This window comes from Hydra vulgaris, chromosome 11 (genome assembly GCF_038396675.1).
Source record: "Hydra vulgaris chromosome 11, alternate assembly HydraT2T_AEP".
Classification (NCBI taxonomy): domain Eukaryota; kingdom Metazoa; phylum Cnidaria; class Hydrozoa; order Anthoathecata; family Hydridae; genus Hydra; species Hydra vulgaris.
Genome location: NC_088930.1, coordinates 26938830 through 26957500, shown reverse-complemented (window position 1 = coordinate 26957500; position 18671 = coordinate 26938830). Strand labels below are relative to the sequence as shown.

The 18671-nt window shown below is 27.4% G+C and overlaps 1 protein-coding gene across 2 annotated transcripts in view; it reads left to right on the top strand.

The window, feature by feature from the left end:
- The window catches only part of LOC101238654 (FYVE and coiled-coil domain-containing protein 1), a 122017-nt gene that overhangs the window by 67214 nt on the left and 36132 nt on the right, over positions 1-18671 (top strand). For both annotated transcript variants that reach the window (XM_065810622.1, XM_065810623.1), the window contains exons 17-18: positions 10792-11061; positions 11166-11225. In XM_065810622.1, the coding sequence (XP_065666694.1) occupies positions 10792-11061; positions 11166-11225 (330 nt within the window). The remainder of the gene's footprint in view (positions 1-10791; positions 11062-11165; positions 11226-18671) is intronic.

The window sequence follows — 18671 nt, the reverse complement described above, 5'->3', positions numbered from 1 at the left end:
TTCCTATTTTTATATAATTTGTAGAAAAAAGATTTTCATGAACAGCTTGAACTATGCATCTATTGTCTCTTTCCGTAATTTTTCTCTTCCTTCCTGATCCAGATCGGCAGACTGTTTCTCCTGTATCCTTTTACTTTTTCAGAAAATCAGTAATGGCTTTTTCCGCATCTAATCTAGCTTGCAATATCTCTATTAATCATTCTTAATGATAACATCTTAATAATCTTTCTTTATTGAGATCAATCATGATCATTTTTACTTATTGTATATTTAAATATGTAATCTAAAAAGTAAGAAATTAGTATATTGCATCATTAATGAATGCATATTAATTAATATGTTTACAGATTATATGTATACAGAGTAAGGGTTAGGTTAACTTTGTCTATATACAGTTTATATTTCTTATTAAAAATACTTACAGAGCTGTTCATCCATTATAATGACATAAGTAGAAATACAAAATTGTTGAAAAAAGAAGAATAAAATAAACTTAGATTCAATATGAAACTGATTTTTAATGTAAACAGTGTAAGATGTAAGATAAATGTAATAGGTAAGATAAATGTCAAAAATTAAGAATAAAAACAAAACATAAAAAAGTTTGTTGTTTTTGATGTTGCAAAGAGAAAGTGAAAGTAAATTTTACTAGAGATTATTTTGCAGTGTAATTTTAATAAGATAATAAAATAATATTTGATGGTGACAATGATCTCGATGCTGAAGTTATCATTATATTTAATTGAAAAAGGCTTTCCTTCACAAATGATTTATTTTTTTGATCACAGCTTTACTACACAACTCATTTATTTTGTAGATCACAGCTGTTGTCATAACTTATGTTGTACATAACTTTTATTTTAATTAGTAATGCGCTGACTGCATTCTGTAGTTTTCATTGCATGCTAATGTATTACAACTTTTTATACATGCTTACTTAAAGTATATTATTTTGTTTTGAACACCTCTTTAAAAAATCTTTTTTCTCTCTTTCTCCCTTAGTTCTCTCAAACTTGATAGCTTGGTGAAGTCATTGATACAATTATTTTCATTTTTACAAAAATTTAATTTTTGCAATCTAAGTTTCTTTTCATGCCTCTTTGAACCGTATTTTACCCAATGTCTTCAGATCTCATGTATTTAAGAATTGGGCATTTTTTTAAAAAAGCTATAAAATGCTCAAGTTATTACTTTTACTTATATTACTTTTGTTAAACAACAAAAGATTTAGCTTTTGAGCTTGTGTATAACATATTTCTAGCTTTTACTTCTCTCAACAACAATGTAAAGTATTCATAAAAAGTACAAAGAATTAAGTCTTTTTTAGATTAATAAGTTTTATTGTGTATTATTTTGTAGAGTGTTTTAAAGAAACAAAGATTTTTTATGTGTAAAGATTGCATACAAAGATGATTTTAGGGGGAGAGTGTGTGGGGAAAAGGGAAGTTTACCCCTTCAAAGAAGGGGATTTTTAATTTATAGTCAGTTTTTTAATAAATTTAGTAGGCTAGTCGGGTATTTGACACAATTCAGTTGGGTGAATTTGAGTTTTTAAGGACCTTTTTTTTTATTATTTTTAAGAAACTGTACTTTTTAATGATGTTCCCCCTCATTTTTTATTATATTGATTTATAAAGACTTAAGTGCCCTTGTGGCGAGTGAGACTTTTTTTTTTAATTTTTTGTTTTAGGTGCTCCAAGATGTCTTTACGGTCTTATCACTGAAAATCCGGAAGAGGATTTGAATGGAAGTTTACACCTCCTTTCTTACTGATGTTGTAAAACTTGCCCAGGGGTGGCGTTGAACAACAGATCTCTAGCTTCTGAGGCAAGCACGCTTACCACTGCGCAACGGCTTAAATGCTCTTATTTGAACATAGCGGTAGAATTTATGACCTCAAAATCATTAGTTATTTATTTTTATTGCTAACATTATTTTTAAATTGTTCAAATTTAGCAAAAAAAATTTCCTTACTTTTTGCCTTTCATGAATCAAAAACGTCTTTTAATCTTTTAAACGTCTTTTTAAATTGTAAAATACTGCAAATATTTATATCAAATCTTTTTGTATATAATTTTATAAGTTTTCAGTAATTTGTAGGCCAATATGATAGATATTTGTAGGCCAATTTAATAAATATGGCAATGAACATCAATATACTTAGAAAATAACAGGATAAAACAGTTTTAAAAAATAGCAGGATAAAACAGTTTTAAAAAATAACAGGATAAAACAGTTTTAAAAAATAACAGGATAAAACAGTTTTAGAAAATTTTGAAAAAAAATTGTCATAGTTGCTACTTATAGTTATGATAAAAAAACTCAACAAAATACCAAGAAAAGTGTTTTTCAAAGGTGGCTTTCTAATATTTGTATGATCTGCTTCACAATATTTTACCATAAAACTGCCTAAATAAGACATAAAATTTTACCCGTTAATTAAAAAATAACTTATCTTGTTTTTAAAATTTCCAAAATTTCTAGAAAATATCCAGAAGTTTTCTGGAAAAAACATGATTAGTTAAACATTAATAGTTAAACATGATTTGTTAAACATGAATAGTTAAACATGTTATAATTAACTTTGTTTCTTGTTGGTAATATTTATTTCTTGTTGACTGTGAATTCTAATTTAAAAACAGACAAAATGCGTAAATCTTAATAAGAGATTATAAACTTATATTATACTTATACATTGTGTATTACATATTAGTAGGAATTCACATACATAGGTATGTGAATTAGTAGGAATTCACTATCAATATGAAAATAGTTAACTGACATGATATCTGATCATTTATTAACTACCAACCAAGTTAGTGGTTGCTTGTAGCCTTAAATGGAGTAAACTTGTTGACAATGATAAATAAATAAAAAAACACTAACCTTCTTTATCTTGGATTTTAGCTTTTACATTTTCTATAGTATCTCCAGCTTCTGCCTCGAGGGTTCTTAACAGTTCTTTTCAACCATATCGTAAATGCAACAATGAGCTGAATTATGTTCACTGTGTTTCAACCCACCCACCTAGTATTATCAACAGACTCCCTCACACTGTTGAATGCTATCCCACCTTATGAAAAAACATTAAAAAAAGTCTGGCTATAATTTTAAACTGAAATACCAACCTTGACTAAAAACAAAAATCAAAAGTGAAAAGTCATATGACACACCCTTCCATTATAGCTGTACGCAAAATGTAAAGTCCATAATTAGTCCACATAACTGCAAGTTTTTGCACATCGATACAAATTGGAATGCAAGAACTTGCAACTGTATTAGAAAGACCATCTGCCCATTAAATAATCAATGTTTATTAGGTAATATTGTTTATCAAGCTACTGTGATTGCTGAAAATACTGATCTTAAAGATATAGTGTCAGTGAGGCACCATTAAAGCTTAGATGCGCAAATCTTTTAATGCGGTGAAATACAAAAATGATACCAAGCATTCTAAGGAGATTTGGAATTTAAAAGAAAAGGATATAAAATACGCAATAAAGTGGCAAATTATAAAATGCTGTAAAAACTATCAAATTAACATCCAAAATTTGTAACCTCTGCCTTCATGAAAAATTAAAAATTTTGTATCACGATAAAACAACCTGCTTAATAAAAGAGTAAAAATATTATCTAAGTGTCGACATTCCAACAAATTTTTATTATTCTCTTTTGATACCGAAGAATGATTATGTCTTTTATTATGTCAGAATTCATTCTGCCGTAATTTTTAATTATTTTGTATTTAATATATATAGTATGTAATTAACTGATGATTGCCGTGTGTGGTACGAAACTTTAAGTACTAATAAAATGTTTGTTTTTTTATTACTAAAACTAAATATAATTATTTTTAAAACAAAATAAAATATTAGGGTATGGCAAGTAATATATAATAACATTTTTCAAAAAGTTCTAGTTAACAAGTGTTTTCTGATGTGAAATTTGACACAGAATTCAATTCTAGAAAGAAATTGTAGCTAGCAATTTCTTTCCAGAATTGAAAGAAATTAAGATTGAAATGGTTTAGAAAAGTGCAATTTTTTCAAGATGGTGGCCAAAAAAGCCACTGCCTCAAACTTCAAGTACTGAAGCTACAACCATGACCTTTAATTTTTTTTTTATTGGATTTTGAGGTTACTGAGTTTAATTCTGCATTTGTTTTATGCATACAAAATATTACAAACCCAATATCGTAATAATCTGGACTTTTTACAGTTAAAAACAATGAGGTGCCAATACAATATTAAATAAGCGGTTAATAAGCCGACTCACAAATCAACTGAATGAACTAAGAATTCTGAAAGCTGTTTAAAAATCATAAACTCAGAACACTTTAATAATCAATATTAGCAATCTTATGAACAAACATTCACATGTCATCACTCTTCACAAGACTAAACTCTGAGTACTGTATCAATGTTGTTCAAGAGTTCATTTTCTGGTTTTATTGCATTACGAATGGAACATCTTAGTTCGGCAATTGTAAAATTCACCATTTTGAGAATTTCCAGAATCAAGTTTTATTCATCTTTTATTTTCTTGATTTCAGGCACTTTCGTCAGACATAGGTACAAAATTTCATTGATCAGCTGTTTCTCATTGAGCAAATCCAAAATACTGACAGTTTTTGGAGTTATGGGACTGTTGTGTTCTTTGCAATTTTCAAGAAGCTCTATAGTCCTCACTGAGGAAAAATGTTGGTGAGATCTCTAATAGAGTGACGCCTTTCAGGTTGTTGGCGACTGTGCTTTTTTCCGGTTTATGCAAGTCTGACTCAGAATCACTTAATTCTTTATCTAGCCAATTTAATTTGGTTATCCATTTCTGACCAAAGATAATGTTAGTAGTTTTTTAAAATAATACCAAATACGTCACCACAGCTGATTTTGTGGTTGCAAAAGCTCTATATTGCACACCTTATTATATGTTCATCAAACATTTACAGTTGGTTCTTACCGGAATCTTTGGGGTCATGTTTCCTGGACTGGTAGGGTCATTTCTTGAACTTAAAGGTGATGTTTCTGGCATGATTGGAAGTGCAGCAACAAAGTCTTGATCTTGGTCTTCCGAGTTGGTTCCTTGAGGATCATCTGTGTTAAGGGTATCTATATGCTGCAGGTTACTTCATGCTTTTTCCTGCTTACTGGTCTCTTCCATAGTCTTCTGCTTTTTCTCATTTGACTGATGTCTTTCCTTGTTTCTCTTCACCTGTTTTTTCCACGCAAGTTGCTAAGTAAGAACCAAAGCAATTCTCATAATATATTCTGATGTCAAAGGCTCTGCTTGTCATATGCATGTTGAAACCTTGAACTTTCTGTATCAATTGACTTATTTTCTTGTAACTTGAATTTTTATGTTGTTTAACTATAGTCATGAAAGTTTGGTATTTGTCTCTTATCTTCTTGGCTATGTATTGTTGACACAGTAGATAGACAATCTTCCATATCCAGTTGTTGGATAGTTCCTGCTCAAGTATTTTGCTTGCGTCATTATATGAGAAAACCAGGTCTTACTGATCACAGGTGTATCATCAGTCCAATTAAATGTGCACTACTTTACAACTTGGATTTACTAATGAAAGTTGGTTCTTCTTGGTACACTACCCCCGCAAACTTGCAAGTTACATTTTCGCTTCTAGTTTTGACTGAATTATCCATGTTCTTTAACATGGTGAATCATTGTGTGTCTATGCCTTGAATAAAAAATCAGCGCTATTATAATGTGCTTTTATAGCAAAATTAACATGCGGCTGGTCATGTAGGCACTTAATTCGGTTATGTAAATAGGTTATTTATACCAAATTGAATGTTCTGCTGGTCACATAGGCACCTTAATGGTCAAGTAGGGGAGACCAGGGCTAGTTGCAACAAAATTTAAAAAACTGCATCTATCTCCTATACTAATATACAAGCGGTGCTTGATGAACAATCTTATTTTACTATTTTATTATATGTATATGTTTTAATAATATTATATTCAGGAAACAATATCAAGTTCAGGCTTATGGTTTGTATGCGTATTTAAATACAAATTATAGCGTAACATTTTGGAGGCACTGCCCAGGTACAAGCAGATTTTATCTCTGTTTGGGCTGACGAGCTATACAGTAAATGCAGATAAACTGTTTTAGTTTGACAATATATAAAACACATTTGTGTGTGGAATTTATGAAACAATTATGCTCGGGTAAAATCTGCCCGTTTACCAAGCAAACACAGTTCCCTTGTACCACCGAAGACCCTTGTACAACCCTTGATCAATCTTTCAGCGACTCTACCGGCTTGTTAGAACTTTCGGACACCAACTCATTTAAACGGGAAAACAGCTATTTTTCAATTATCATTTTAATCATTTGTGTTTATCTTGTTTAGTTTTATCCTAAGATAAGGAGTTAGTTTAAAGGTATTATTTTGAATACATGAATTTACCTGTGGGAGATGTTACTTTAGTTACGATAAGAAAACTATTTTACTTAAGACTTTAATAAACGTTTTTGTTGCAAATAAATTTTAAACATTAACTATATTTAGTAAATTTTATTTTAGTAGTTATTAATATTTTAAATAATTAGTAAATAAATTATTAAATACTTTAAACAACTTTTAATTAATATTCACATTACATAGTATATTTACATATATTAAATCGTAGAATATTTGTAAAATTAACAAAATAGTTTTACGTCTTATATACGAATAATTATTCGAACAAAAAACAAGCATTTGATAAACGTATTTACTATTATTTTAATTTTAAAATTTTGAGTTGAATATTAGCAAATCTGTTTAAGTTTTATTAAAGGTTAATTTTTAAAGTGATTTTAAGGCGCCTTTTAAATTAAAGATAATTAAAGAAGAGATAATTACGTTAAGCATAATTTACAAAATTTTATATTTTTTTGATTAAAAAACATATTATATTTTAAAAGACATTAAATTTTAAAATTATATAATATTTTTTTATTCATTAAGTATAATTTAAAAAGTTATGTTTAATAAATAAGTTACATTTACTATGGGTTATTTTAAACAAATCTCAATAAAACTTTTATTAAGTTATTGTAATCATTATTTTTATAATTTTAAAAGTCAAAAAGAAAAGAAACAAAACTTTCTGAAAAAGTTTAAGATTCGTTTTTTTGTTTTCCTCACGTAAACTAAAATAGCAAGCTAAAGATCAAAAGTTCATTCATTCAAAAATTAAATTTGCGCGATAGTTAAGACAGAAATTCTTTACTTTTGTTCATTTATTATCAAAAGCACTCTTAATTGCCAAAAAACATTAGTTAACTTTGAATGGATATTTTAAAATTGTTTTTTTGAAAAAGCACATTTTTTATACATTCCATTGTTATAAAATTTTGCAATAAGTTTTTAAAATTTTGTTCTGTAACAACTTTCATTTTTATAAAATTAATGTTCATTTAGTAACCCAAGAACATTTACGTCGCGTAATTATGTAAAAAAGCTATTTCTTGTTCATTTTATTGCCACAAAAAAAAAAGAGGTATCTAAAATTAACTGAAAATTATTTATATACTACTACATGTAAAACTGAAAGTTTTTATCTACTTTTGATAAAAAAGCAAAAGAAAAATTAAAAAAGAAAAATAATTTTAGAGCGCTTTTTTTTGGGCGCCCATACCGCTCCAGCGGTATTAAAACAGGTCTGGGTTCGTCCCTGATATATATATATCTATATCTATATATATATATATGCATATCTATATCTATATATATCTATATCTATATATCTCTATATCTCTATATCTCTATATCTCTATATCTCTATATCTATATATATATATATATATATATATATATATATATATATATATATATATATATATATATATATATATATATATATATATATATATAGATATAGAGATATAGAGATATAGAGATATATAGATATATATAGATATAGATATGCATATATATATATATAGATATATATATACATATATACATGTATACATATATATATTTATATATATATAGAGATATATATATACATATATATATATATATATATATATATATATATATATATATATATATATATATATATATATATATATATATATATATATATATATATATATATATATGTATATATATATATACATTTATATTATATATTAGTAGAAAATCACTTAACAAAAATTTGTTTCCATTTAACACTGTGTTTCATCAACAAAGATTCATCAGAAATGGATGATCAAATTAATAAAACTTTAATTTATACCAAAAATTAAATTACAGGAAGTTGCAAATGTCTTAAACTACTGTAAATTTTCACACATTTGTGGAATTTGCTGACATTATTATAAAAAGAATTCTTTAGAAATGATTACTTAAGCTATTTTTTTAAATGTTTTTTTAAAAAGGTAGTTAATGTAAATATTATTTGAACTCATTTATTTTTATAGTTTTTTAGGAGAAACTTATTTTCGTGCCTGCATTTAGAAATTAATTCCGATCTTTTGTTTAATAAGCATTCTTGATTTGCATGTGTAATTATTTCAAATTTTTCTTGTATATATATTTAAGTATTATAATATATAATTATATATATAAGTATTATAATATATAATTGCTCTGTTCTTTTAAGAACATTGAGCACTGTATTGTGTAGAATACTTTTTAAAGTTGTTTAAATATATATATACATATATATATATATATATATATATATACATATATATATATATATATATATACACATATATATATGTATATATATATATATATATATATATATATATATATATATATATATATATATATATATATATATATATATATAGATATATAGATATATAGATATATATATATATATATATATATATATAGATATATATATAGATATATATATATATATATATAGATATAGATATATATATATATAGTCTTCTCTCTTTCTTCAAAAAACGAAAGAATGCAAATAATCTAAAAAACAAGAAAAAATACCATGTTCTGTTAATTACACAAATTTAATAAATAAACAAAAAAACTCATATACACTACATAGTATATAATAACCTATAACTGGTACTTAAGAAAAATTTTAATAAATTGTAACATCAGTTGCTAAATCTTTAAACTGAAGCATGTATTTAAAATGAGGACAATATATAAATCTCATCTTATTCAGAGATAAAAGGTTCTTTGTCATTCATTTTGAAATTATTTGTTTGTGACACTCGTTTCATAAATGTTTCTACAAAACCATCATTTTTGAGGTAGTTCACTTTAAAAATGTAATGTCGAAAGGAATTTTTGCTTCATCATAAACTTTGACCATCATTTAGTCACCCGGGTTGACTGGATATCTGTGTTTATAGGATTTTTTTTTTAATTTCAATTCACCTCTTCAAGGCCATGAAGACAATGACATTTGAAGAGACTACTTTAGTTGGGATTACAAGCCTCTCTCAACTCTACAATAAAAGTTGAGCGCAGTACTACCAGGGATGTGGTGAGGATTGAACTCAGAACTTCATGCTTATGAGGTGAGTGCTTTACCCCTACACCACTACTGCATTCAAAAATAGTTCTTCATTGCTATCCTGCAAAATATACTGGTATTCACCATCATTTGACATTAAATCAATTCTTTTTTTAATTATACTGGATTTTTTCGATGAAGACTAAACTGGTTTGAAAGTTTTATCATTGCTAACAGCATTGGCAGTTGAAGTTTGTAGATCCACTTCTTTATGTAGGTGTAACTTAAAACAGTACAATATAGTAGGACTTCATCCTACTATGTTGTTTTAAGTCTTCCTTCTGCTTTGATACAAATGTAAGGCTTTATACACCACATAAGGTAGTTATATGGTGCCATCTGCAGCTTCTGAAAACATAACAGATGTGAATGTCTTTGACTTAATCTTTCATGAAATTTTATCCCTCTCCTTGTAATAATTTTACATTTTTCTTGGTGTAAGTCAATTTAATCTCATGGTAGTTTAAAATAATTAAAAAAATAGATTCTTTAATTCTTTTGACGGTCCCTCAAAGTAGGCATTGATTGTTTCAGGCGTTACTCCAGCTCTTAAACACTTGATGTTTTGTTACATTCTGACAGCCTAATTATCTTTGTTGTTTAAAAAAGTCATATACAAAATCACAATCAAGTAGATTTTTATTAACTTTCTTAATATTGTTGCCACTCCTATCTAAAATGTTCCTTAGTAGGAGTCTTAGTGTAAAAGAATCAATAAGATACCCCCATTCACTACCAATGTGCAACCAACCTACAAATAACAACTCTACTTCGGAACTTAATGCAGTTTTTTATCCACTGTTTTTTTTAATATTATTTAATCCAGCCTCCAGTGTCTAATATGATGTGATGTTTTCATTTTTGAGGTTTGCTGGGTAGATAGAAAAGATTAAAAATTACACTTCTTTTCACCTTGAAAATTTAAAAAATACAACCTTAAAAATTTAAATATTTCTTAAAAATTGAGGCATTAAAATTCTTACTTTAAACAGCCAAAGCTTCATTTTAAATTTTAATGTTGCTAGTGTTATTTTATTATATAGAACTCAACCTAATATATATATATATATATATATATATATATATATATATATATATATATATATATATAAAAAATTATATATATATACAGAGAGAGAGATAGAGAGAGAGAGAGAGAGAGAGAGAGAGAGAGAGAGAGAGAGAGAGAGAGAGAGAGAGAGAGAGAGAGAGAGAGAGTTATAATATATAATAATAGTTTTACATAAAAGCAATTTTTACTTCTTTAAATTTTAGGATTTAGATGAGTTGTCTCCAGGTGGCTTTGAAGAACTAGATCAGAATGATGTCAATAGTTCAAAAATAATTAGCCAAAATATGGAATCTATAAGACTTTTTGAGAATGACATCAAACAAAATGCTATTGTACCTATAGTTCAACAAGATAACGATGGTCCAGGTGACAAAATAGATTTTTTAATTACAGCTGGAACTCAATGTCTATTTCCTTTAGTTGTTGGAAGCATAAAATTTGAGTTGGTTTGGGAGTTTGAGTCATCTCCAAAAGTTAATATTTTTTTAAATATTTGTTCATCCTAATTTTTTTATTGCATTTATCATCTTAATTTTTTTCTTTTCTTTTTTATTCTCATTTACTAATCATGTTTTAGGACATTAGTTTTGGGATTGCTTACAAAGAAAATGAACAGGTTTTGGACAATCAAATTGAGGTTTTTCTTTTATTGAAGATACTTAATAAATAATAAAGATTTTATTGATTTATTGATCTTATTGTTGTTTATTATGTACCCTATTTAAGACAAATTTTAATGCTTCAGCAATTCAATTGCAATTATTGCATTTAGAATTAGTTTTGAAAACATTTAGTTTTAATTCAGAGAAAACATTAATTTTCATTTATCTTACCTAAACTTTTTTTTTTCACTTGAGCTGCAGTAGTAATTGTTAAAAAGAAAACCTTATGATGGAATCAAGTTTGGCAGCTAGAACAGGTCACATTTACAAACTGTTTTTAAACTTTGTCTAAAGTAAAAGGCATCATTAGAAGAGTCAGTCGAAATATGACGACAGTATTCCATACTAGGATGAATAAGAAAATTATAGAGATAGGGAATGGAATCAGGAGTAAGAAAACAGCAAGAACATTAAAGAGAGGCAACCTTATAAGATTGTAACTTTTCAATAGATTGTATATATGGTTTCCATCAGTATTGAATTATAATTCAAGAAGATTGAGTAGAGTAAAGGACTCAGAGTGTTGCCATTCATTGATAAAGGAATTTCAACAAAATTGCAATAAACATTAGCATTCATCAATAAACATTAGTATTCATCAATAAACATTACCATTCATCAATAAATATTAGCATTCATCAACAATCACTAGCATTCATAATCATTAGCATTTATCAATAATCGTTAGCAGAAAAAAAAAGATGTTTGTTGTTAAGTGTTTTTATGAAAAAAACAAATTGGAAATAGCAGCTTCATAAAAAGGAGAAAACCATGATGGGAGTCTCATAGATTTCAAGTGGAGTGAGGCTCCACTTGAAATCTATGAGAAGAAATAAAAGTTTCTGGGCCTGCCTGAATCCAAAAGACTTTTTAGAATTCACAGTTTTTAATAGTGAGATGAAAGACATCTGCTCAAGTACTATCACCCAAGTACTACACCACAAAGACTATCACCCAAGTACTACTTCAGTAAATTACAAAAAAAACCTTAGTCAACCTTAAGGTAATAAAAGCATAAAACAATGAATCTAATGTAGAAAAAGTACAAAATGAAGGTTTTAATGAAATCATAGCATGATCTGCAAAAATTTGAACCAGAACAAAATTTGATCTGAACTTTTGAGCAAGGAGAAATCACAAAAAAAGTTAGCTATCTTAAAGGTTTAGAATGACAAAGGATTAGTGCCAGTCAGTTGTACTATATTAGCTGATATTCAAAGAGGTTTGGTATAAGAGGCTTTGCAATAAAGGCTTAATAACATATCAAAAAGAGTGTAGTTTTGGGAAGATGGAAAACCATAAAGAACAATGAGTAAGGTGATAAGATTTAAGAGATGGTAAAGGTTAGCACGTATAAAAATAATTAATGAATTCAAATCTGATTTACTACAAGTGGTTGAATTGGTATGTAAGTATATTAAAGCCTTTGATAATCAAAGAGTTAACAGATTTTAATAGCCATCAACACTGAGATCTAAAGATGAAACAAATTTAAATATGTTTTACAAAAAACAATTAGGACTAGAGAACTTTGCAAGTTTTAGATTCAATGGATGAAGAGTTACTTCTAAGAACATAAATATTTGTAAAAGATATATTGAAACAATATGGTTACAATAGAGGTGGCCTTTTGTATTTAATATTTTTTGGTATTATTTTTATATTTTGAATTATTAGAGAATTTGACTCAGTTATAGCATAGTCAATAGAAGTTATAACTGGTTGGGAAATAAAATATTTCGACAAAATGGTCTTATTTTTTTAAAATGTTGTAATCACACAATTAAAGTAAGTGCAAAAAAATTTACCGATTGAAGAAAGTCTTCATTTTCATTTACTTCTCTTAATTCTAAAAGCTTGCCATTTAACTAATTTTAATTTTTTAATATCAATTTTGTCCAAGCTGTTTAAATAATTAAGTTACAAATATTTTATAACTTTTTTGAATTAAAAATGCCTGGAGCAAGTTGTGCTTTTCCTGAATGTGGAGCTACAAGAAACTCTAAACACCAAGGTATTGGAATATTTCAACTTCCTAATCGGCCAGACAATTTTCATCAACAATGGAGAAAAAATATATTAAACATTTTTTTCAAAATGTAGAAATTTTGACTAGCATCTCAAAGAGCTTCATTTTGAGCCAACAGAAATTGAGTTTACAATAAGTAAGTTTTTCTGAGTTATTTTCTTTTTTTTTAATGTTAAAATATTATTATTTAAAATATTCTTATCTTATTTAAAATCTTTTAACTTCTCATTGAACTTATGCCTTTAAAAATTTATTTCAGATCTTTGTTAAATTTTTAAAAAACCAAAGCAAAATCATTTTTTTTGTAGCAGTAGTATAAGTGTTGTTTTAATAATGTCTAATTATGTTATTGTTTTTATATTATAGAAACTGGTCAAGAAAAATTAAAGCTTGGTGCAATACCATTGCTCAACATTCCTAAAAAATCTCATGAAACCATTAAAGTACCTAAAAGAAGAGATATATCTATTGTTAAAGATATTTTGACTACAGAAGAAAAACATAGACAAATCCAAAAACTTTAGTGAACTTACTAACATAGTAAAAAAGCTTAACTCAATTGGTTTACATCATGATGAAAACTTTGTTTCATTTAAATTTTTTCAAACTTTTACGTTAGTACCACATTTAGAAGTTTTTATTGGATGTAGTCTAGAGTTTTTTGTTATTGTTTATGGATGGACATTGCCTGATGACCATCACTTGTATAAAGAGTTTTTATGATCAGTTTGTCATGTTACAATATCAAAATTGTTAAATAAATTTCAATCTTTACAGATGTGTACTGGCATAACATATGACTTGGTAAATTGCAATAAAGTTGGAAATCTAATAAATCATTCTGTTCCTCATAAATTTGACCTTAATAGTAAAAAAAAAGTACCATTTAAAGCTAGTCAATATAAATGTCACAAAGATTGTTTTGTTATTGGTTCTGACTGTGAAAAGTGTGTAAAATGTTTAAATTTTGAAATTAATTTTATTAAAAGTAAGTTAGTACTTCAAAAAAAATTGATCAACCAGCTCATTTGAATGTTCCATTATCTGTCACACATCCAAATCACGTAAAGATAGCACTATCTAAGAGCATTCTAAAAATAAAAAACTTTTGCAGAATATTGTAAGAATGCAGAAGGAAATACAGGCTAAAGGTATTCAATTCAGCACTTGTTTAAGTTCTGACCTTGATATTATAGTTAGTAAGAAAAAATATGACACCATTTATGAAACCTTTCTGGGAAGAACAGTATCGTGTTTTTTAATTTTCCACATTAATTAAAACAATATATTTATGTGCAATCGTTTAACTAGCAAAGTTCCTAGATATCATCCAATGATAATTCAATTTTGTCTTTCTCTTGCATCTATCTATATAAATCAGCCTCAGCATATAATGAGCTTAGAGATGCTAACATTTTAACACTTCCAAGTAGGCAAGCATTATGTAATTATAAGAATGTTATTTGATCATCTGTAGGATTCAACCCAGCAGTGATTGCTGAACTATGAGAAAATATAAAATATAAAAGACCTCTCTGATATTCAGTGAAATGTTGTTTTTTCTTTTGATGAAATATGCATACAAGACAATTTATTATTTAACAAGTCATCAGGTGAACTCGTTGGATATGTCAATCTAGGAGACCCTGAAATAAACTTTTCCACCTTTATTAATGTAAATGATTTAGCCAGTTACCGTATAACATATTGTATATGTGGAATTGCATGCGATCTCAAATTTTGTCTAGCCTATTTTGCTACTAATGGTGTAACAGCAATGCAAATAATGCCAACATTTTGGAAAGCTGTCTCCATATTAGAACTTTGTTGTAACTTGAAATTGTTGCAGTGTCAGATGGTGCCTCACCAAATCGATCATTTTATAAAATAGTGGATTAGACAATTTAGATTACACAATTAATTTATATGTACCTGATCGTTTTATATATTTTTTTGCAGGTGCTCCACATCACATGAAAACATTTAGAAACTGCATGTATCACTCTGTTGAGGGTAAATATACCCGTAATTTTTGGAACCGTGATCAGAATACTAATTTTTCCTGTATAGTTAAAATAGTACAAGATGAACTAAGTAACAGTCTTAAGTTTTTACCAAAACTTAGTTATGAACATGTACATTTAACTGCATATTCTGTGATGAATGTACGATATGCCACACAAGTTTCAAGTGCAAGTGTTTTTTACCATTACTATTCTCCTGAAACACATGTTAATGCTGAACTTTGTCCAATTATGTATAGATTCTTTGACTGTTATAATGTAAGAAACCAAAATGAAAGTTTATTTAAAAAGAAATCAGACTTAGAACCTTATCGTGATCTTAATGACTCTCGATTTGATTGGTTATTGAATGATTTTTTAAACTATTTTTTAAGTTGAAAAGAATGTATCAAGAATCGAAAAGGAAACTTTACACGAAATGCTCATGATCGTATGTTTATTTCCTGGCAAACATACAAGGGCTTACTTATAATGTTACGCTCTTTTGTAGAATCGACACATTTTCTGTAAAGTGAAGACAATACAAATGCCATTTGTATTGTCAGAGTGCTTCAATCAAGATGTGTTAGAAGAGTTTTTCGGAAGACTGCGTAGTCTTGGAAGGCGAAATGATAATCCAACTTTAAGGAAGTTTTAAGCAAAAATGCATAGTTTTCTGGAAATTTGTTGATAATGCTCCTTTAAAAAATGATCTACAAAGAAGTAATTTACAATCTTTTGTGTTTTTCCTTGCTATTAGGGTAGAGGTATGTATATTTTTGTTCTGTTTGTACCTCTGGCATGTGTTGACTCACCCGTAAGTCGTTTTGTGTATATTTGCTGTGTTATTGTTGTGTGTAATCATTTTTATGTTATTGTTGTGATGTTTTGTGTTGATAGACAACTTGGCTACCTTAATGTTGGTGTCTATTGTTAAAAATGATTATTAGGTAGTTTCATTACTAAAACACTACTTCTAAACATTCACTAAAAACCAAGAAATAAGTTTTAGAAATAAAAATGTACTTTTTAATGTTATTGGCATTTTTTATTTTTAGTGTTGTTAATACCTCACAAAAACATTCATACAAATCGGGTTTAATATTTATCATTCATTTAGTCAGGTGTTATTCAAATTTTCACATTAATTAAAACAACACATTTATGTGCAATCAGTGTTTTCAATAATAATTTTATTCCAATTTTTTTAGGGATAATTTCTGTTGTTATAACTGATTTTGGAGAGTGTCTATATAACAGAAGTTAAGAAATCTTATACTTTAAGCATTTTTTAAAAGCCATGACAGAATATCGTTAATTTTCATACCAGTTACTAAAAGCTATATAAATATTGTTACAATCTTTGGGGGGGGGGTAGGCAATTTTGTGACCATTTGTTACAAGGTAGGGGGTCTTGATTTTGTGATGCAAACTTTTTTTTTTTTTTCAAGTTTTTAAATCTAAAGAAAACTTTCAATTAATTAAAATAGTATCTGACCAAGCCAAAACCCTCAGTTGATGTAACTACATGTTGATTGTAAAATCAACTACACCTAAATCTTACTAAGTCGATTTGTACACTCCGTTATCAGAGTAGTTATAGCCTGTTAATGGACAGTTATGGCTGTAACAGTCTATGAGCAGTGCACGTTCTGCGCTTTGACTTTATATGGTAAGGACTTTATTTAGTTAGTGCACAAAAGTGTGCAGCAACAAAAAAACAACCTTTGTGCACTAAAAAAAAAAAAAAAAATTCTATACCAAGAGACAAACATGGAACTCTCGGTGTACTAGCCTGAGGCCGAATCCACTAGACCACATTAATGTTGCCAATAAAAAGAAAATTATATTTATAAAATAACATTTTTGCATGTATAATATATTATATTGTATTACTATGTATTATATATTATATATATATAATATTTTGCATGTGTTATATATTGGAAGAATAGGTTTTTAAAATTGGTATCATGTTTAGAATAGTGATGTTAATTGATACAATTTTACACGCAGCTAATGGGATGAAAAAAAACATTAAGCAGACTGAAAAGTACTAATTAATTAACTCAAAGAAGCTCAGAAAATTATAGATATTATTATATTTAAAATCGTTTTGTATTTTCTAAATTTTTGTACCCCCTCCCTCCCCAAAAAAAATTTTAAAGGAGGGAGGGGGTGTACAAAATTGTTGCATTATATTGGGGGGGGGGGGGTCAATGAAGTTTTACAACTGCATTACCAGCTGGGAGGGGGTCAAAAATGTTAAAAACTGCGTGGCGTAAATTATGGATGACCCCTTATCCAAATTGTTATAATAATTTTGATAACTTTATTATTATACTGTACTATTGTACAGTTATAGTATTTTATATTTGTAATATATATCATTAAATCAAAAATGAAGTGGTGATTTTTTTGTAATAGTAAGTTAACAAGTTTGTCAAATAAAAAAAAATTTTCTTAAAGAAAAAAATCCATAAAAATTTTTTATTAGAGTTGGTCCAAGGTTGATTAGGGCCTGGGGCAAAATTTTATTTTTGAGACCATTTTCTTAGGAACAGTAATTTTTCTTTCAAAAATATTTTTTGGAACAACCAATTTAAAATTTGAAAATAAGGTCCTTAAGGTCCCTTAACCCTCTGGTCTTGTGACAATATTGTCTAGTTGCCCCCCCCCCCCCATCTCTCTTTGTATAGCGGCTTTAAATTTTATTCAAATATACCACTCTTATATAGATTTTTTTTCAAAATAAAACAGATTTTTGAAATGTTGTCCATACTATATATTTATGCATAATTTTTATATATAATATATAAATAACTTGATATATTATTGTATAACATTTAAAAATTATGTATTAATTGGATTTTATAATACTTTTATCCATATTTGTATTGAGTAATGATGATATAACTCTATATCTTATTCTGCGCCTCACCCTCTAACTCCATGAATGTCACAATGAATGTTTGTTATAATCTAATAAAACATCGTTTTTGAAAATGAACGAATTTTTTATAATAGGTTGTGTTACACCATCACCACTTTATTCCAAAAGTAAGTCTCTAACTATTGATTGGAATAAAGTAATAAAAACTTTGTGTTCATAAAATTTTTGTATGATATATATTTTTTCAAAAACATTAGTGACCTGTCAAATGAGTCTTGAGAAAATTTTACAAAAATAATATTTAATGTTGTTTTAATAACCACCCTAAAAATGAAACGTACACACATTTTATAACCACTATTAAGTAGCCTCCTCATCTGTAGTGGCCTTCTAGGCTTTGAGGAGGTGAATAACAAAAAAAAGAAAAAAAAAAAATGTCATTGTTTTCAGATTTGTGTGGTTTGGACGGTTTTCTATATTATTATTTTCTTAATGA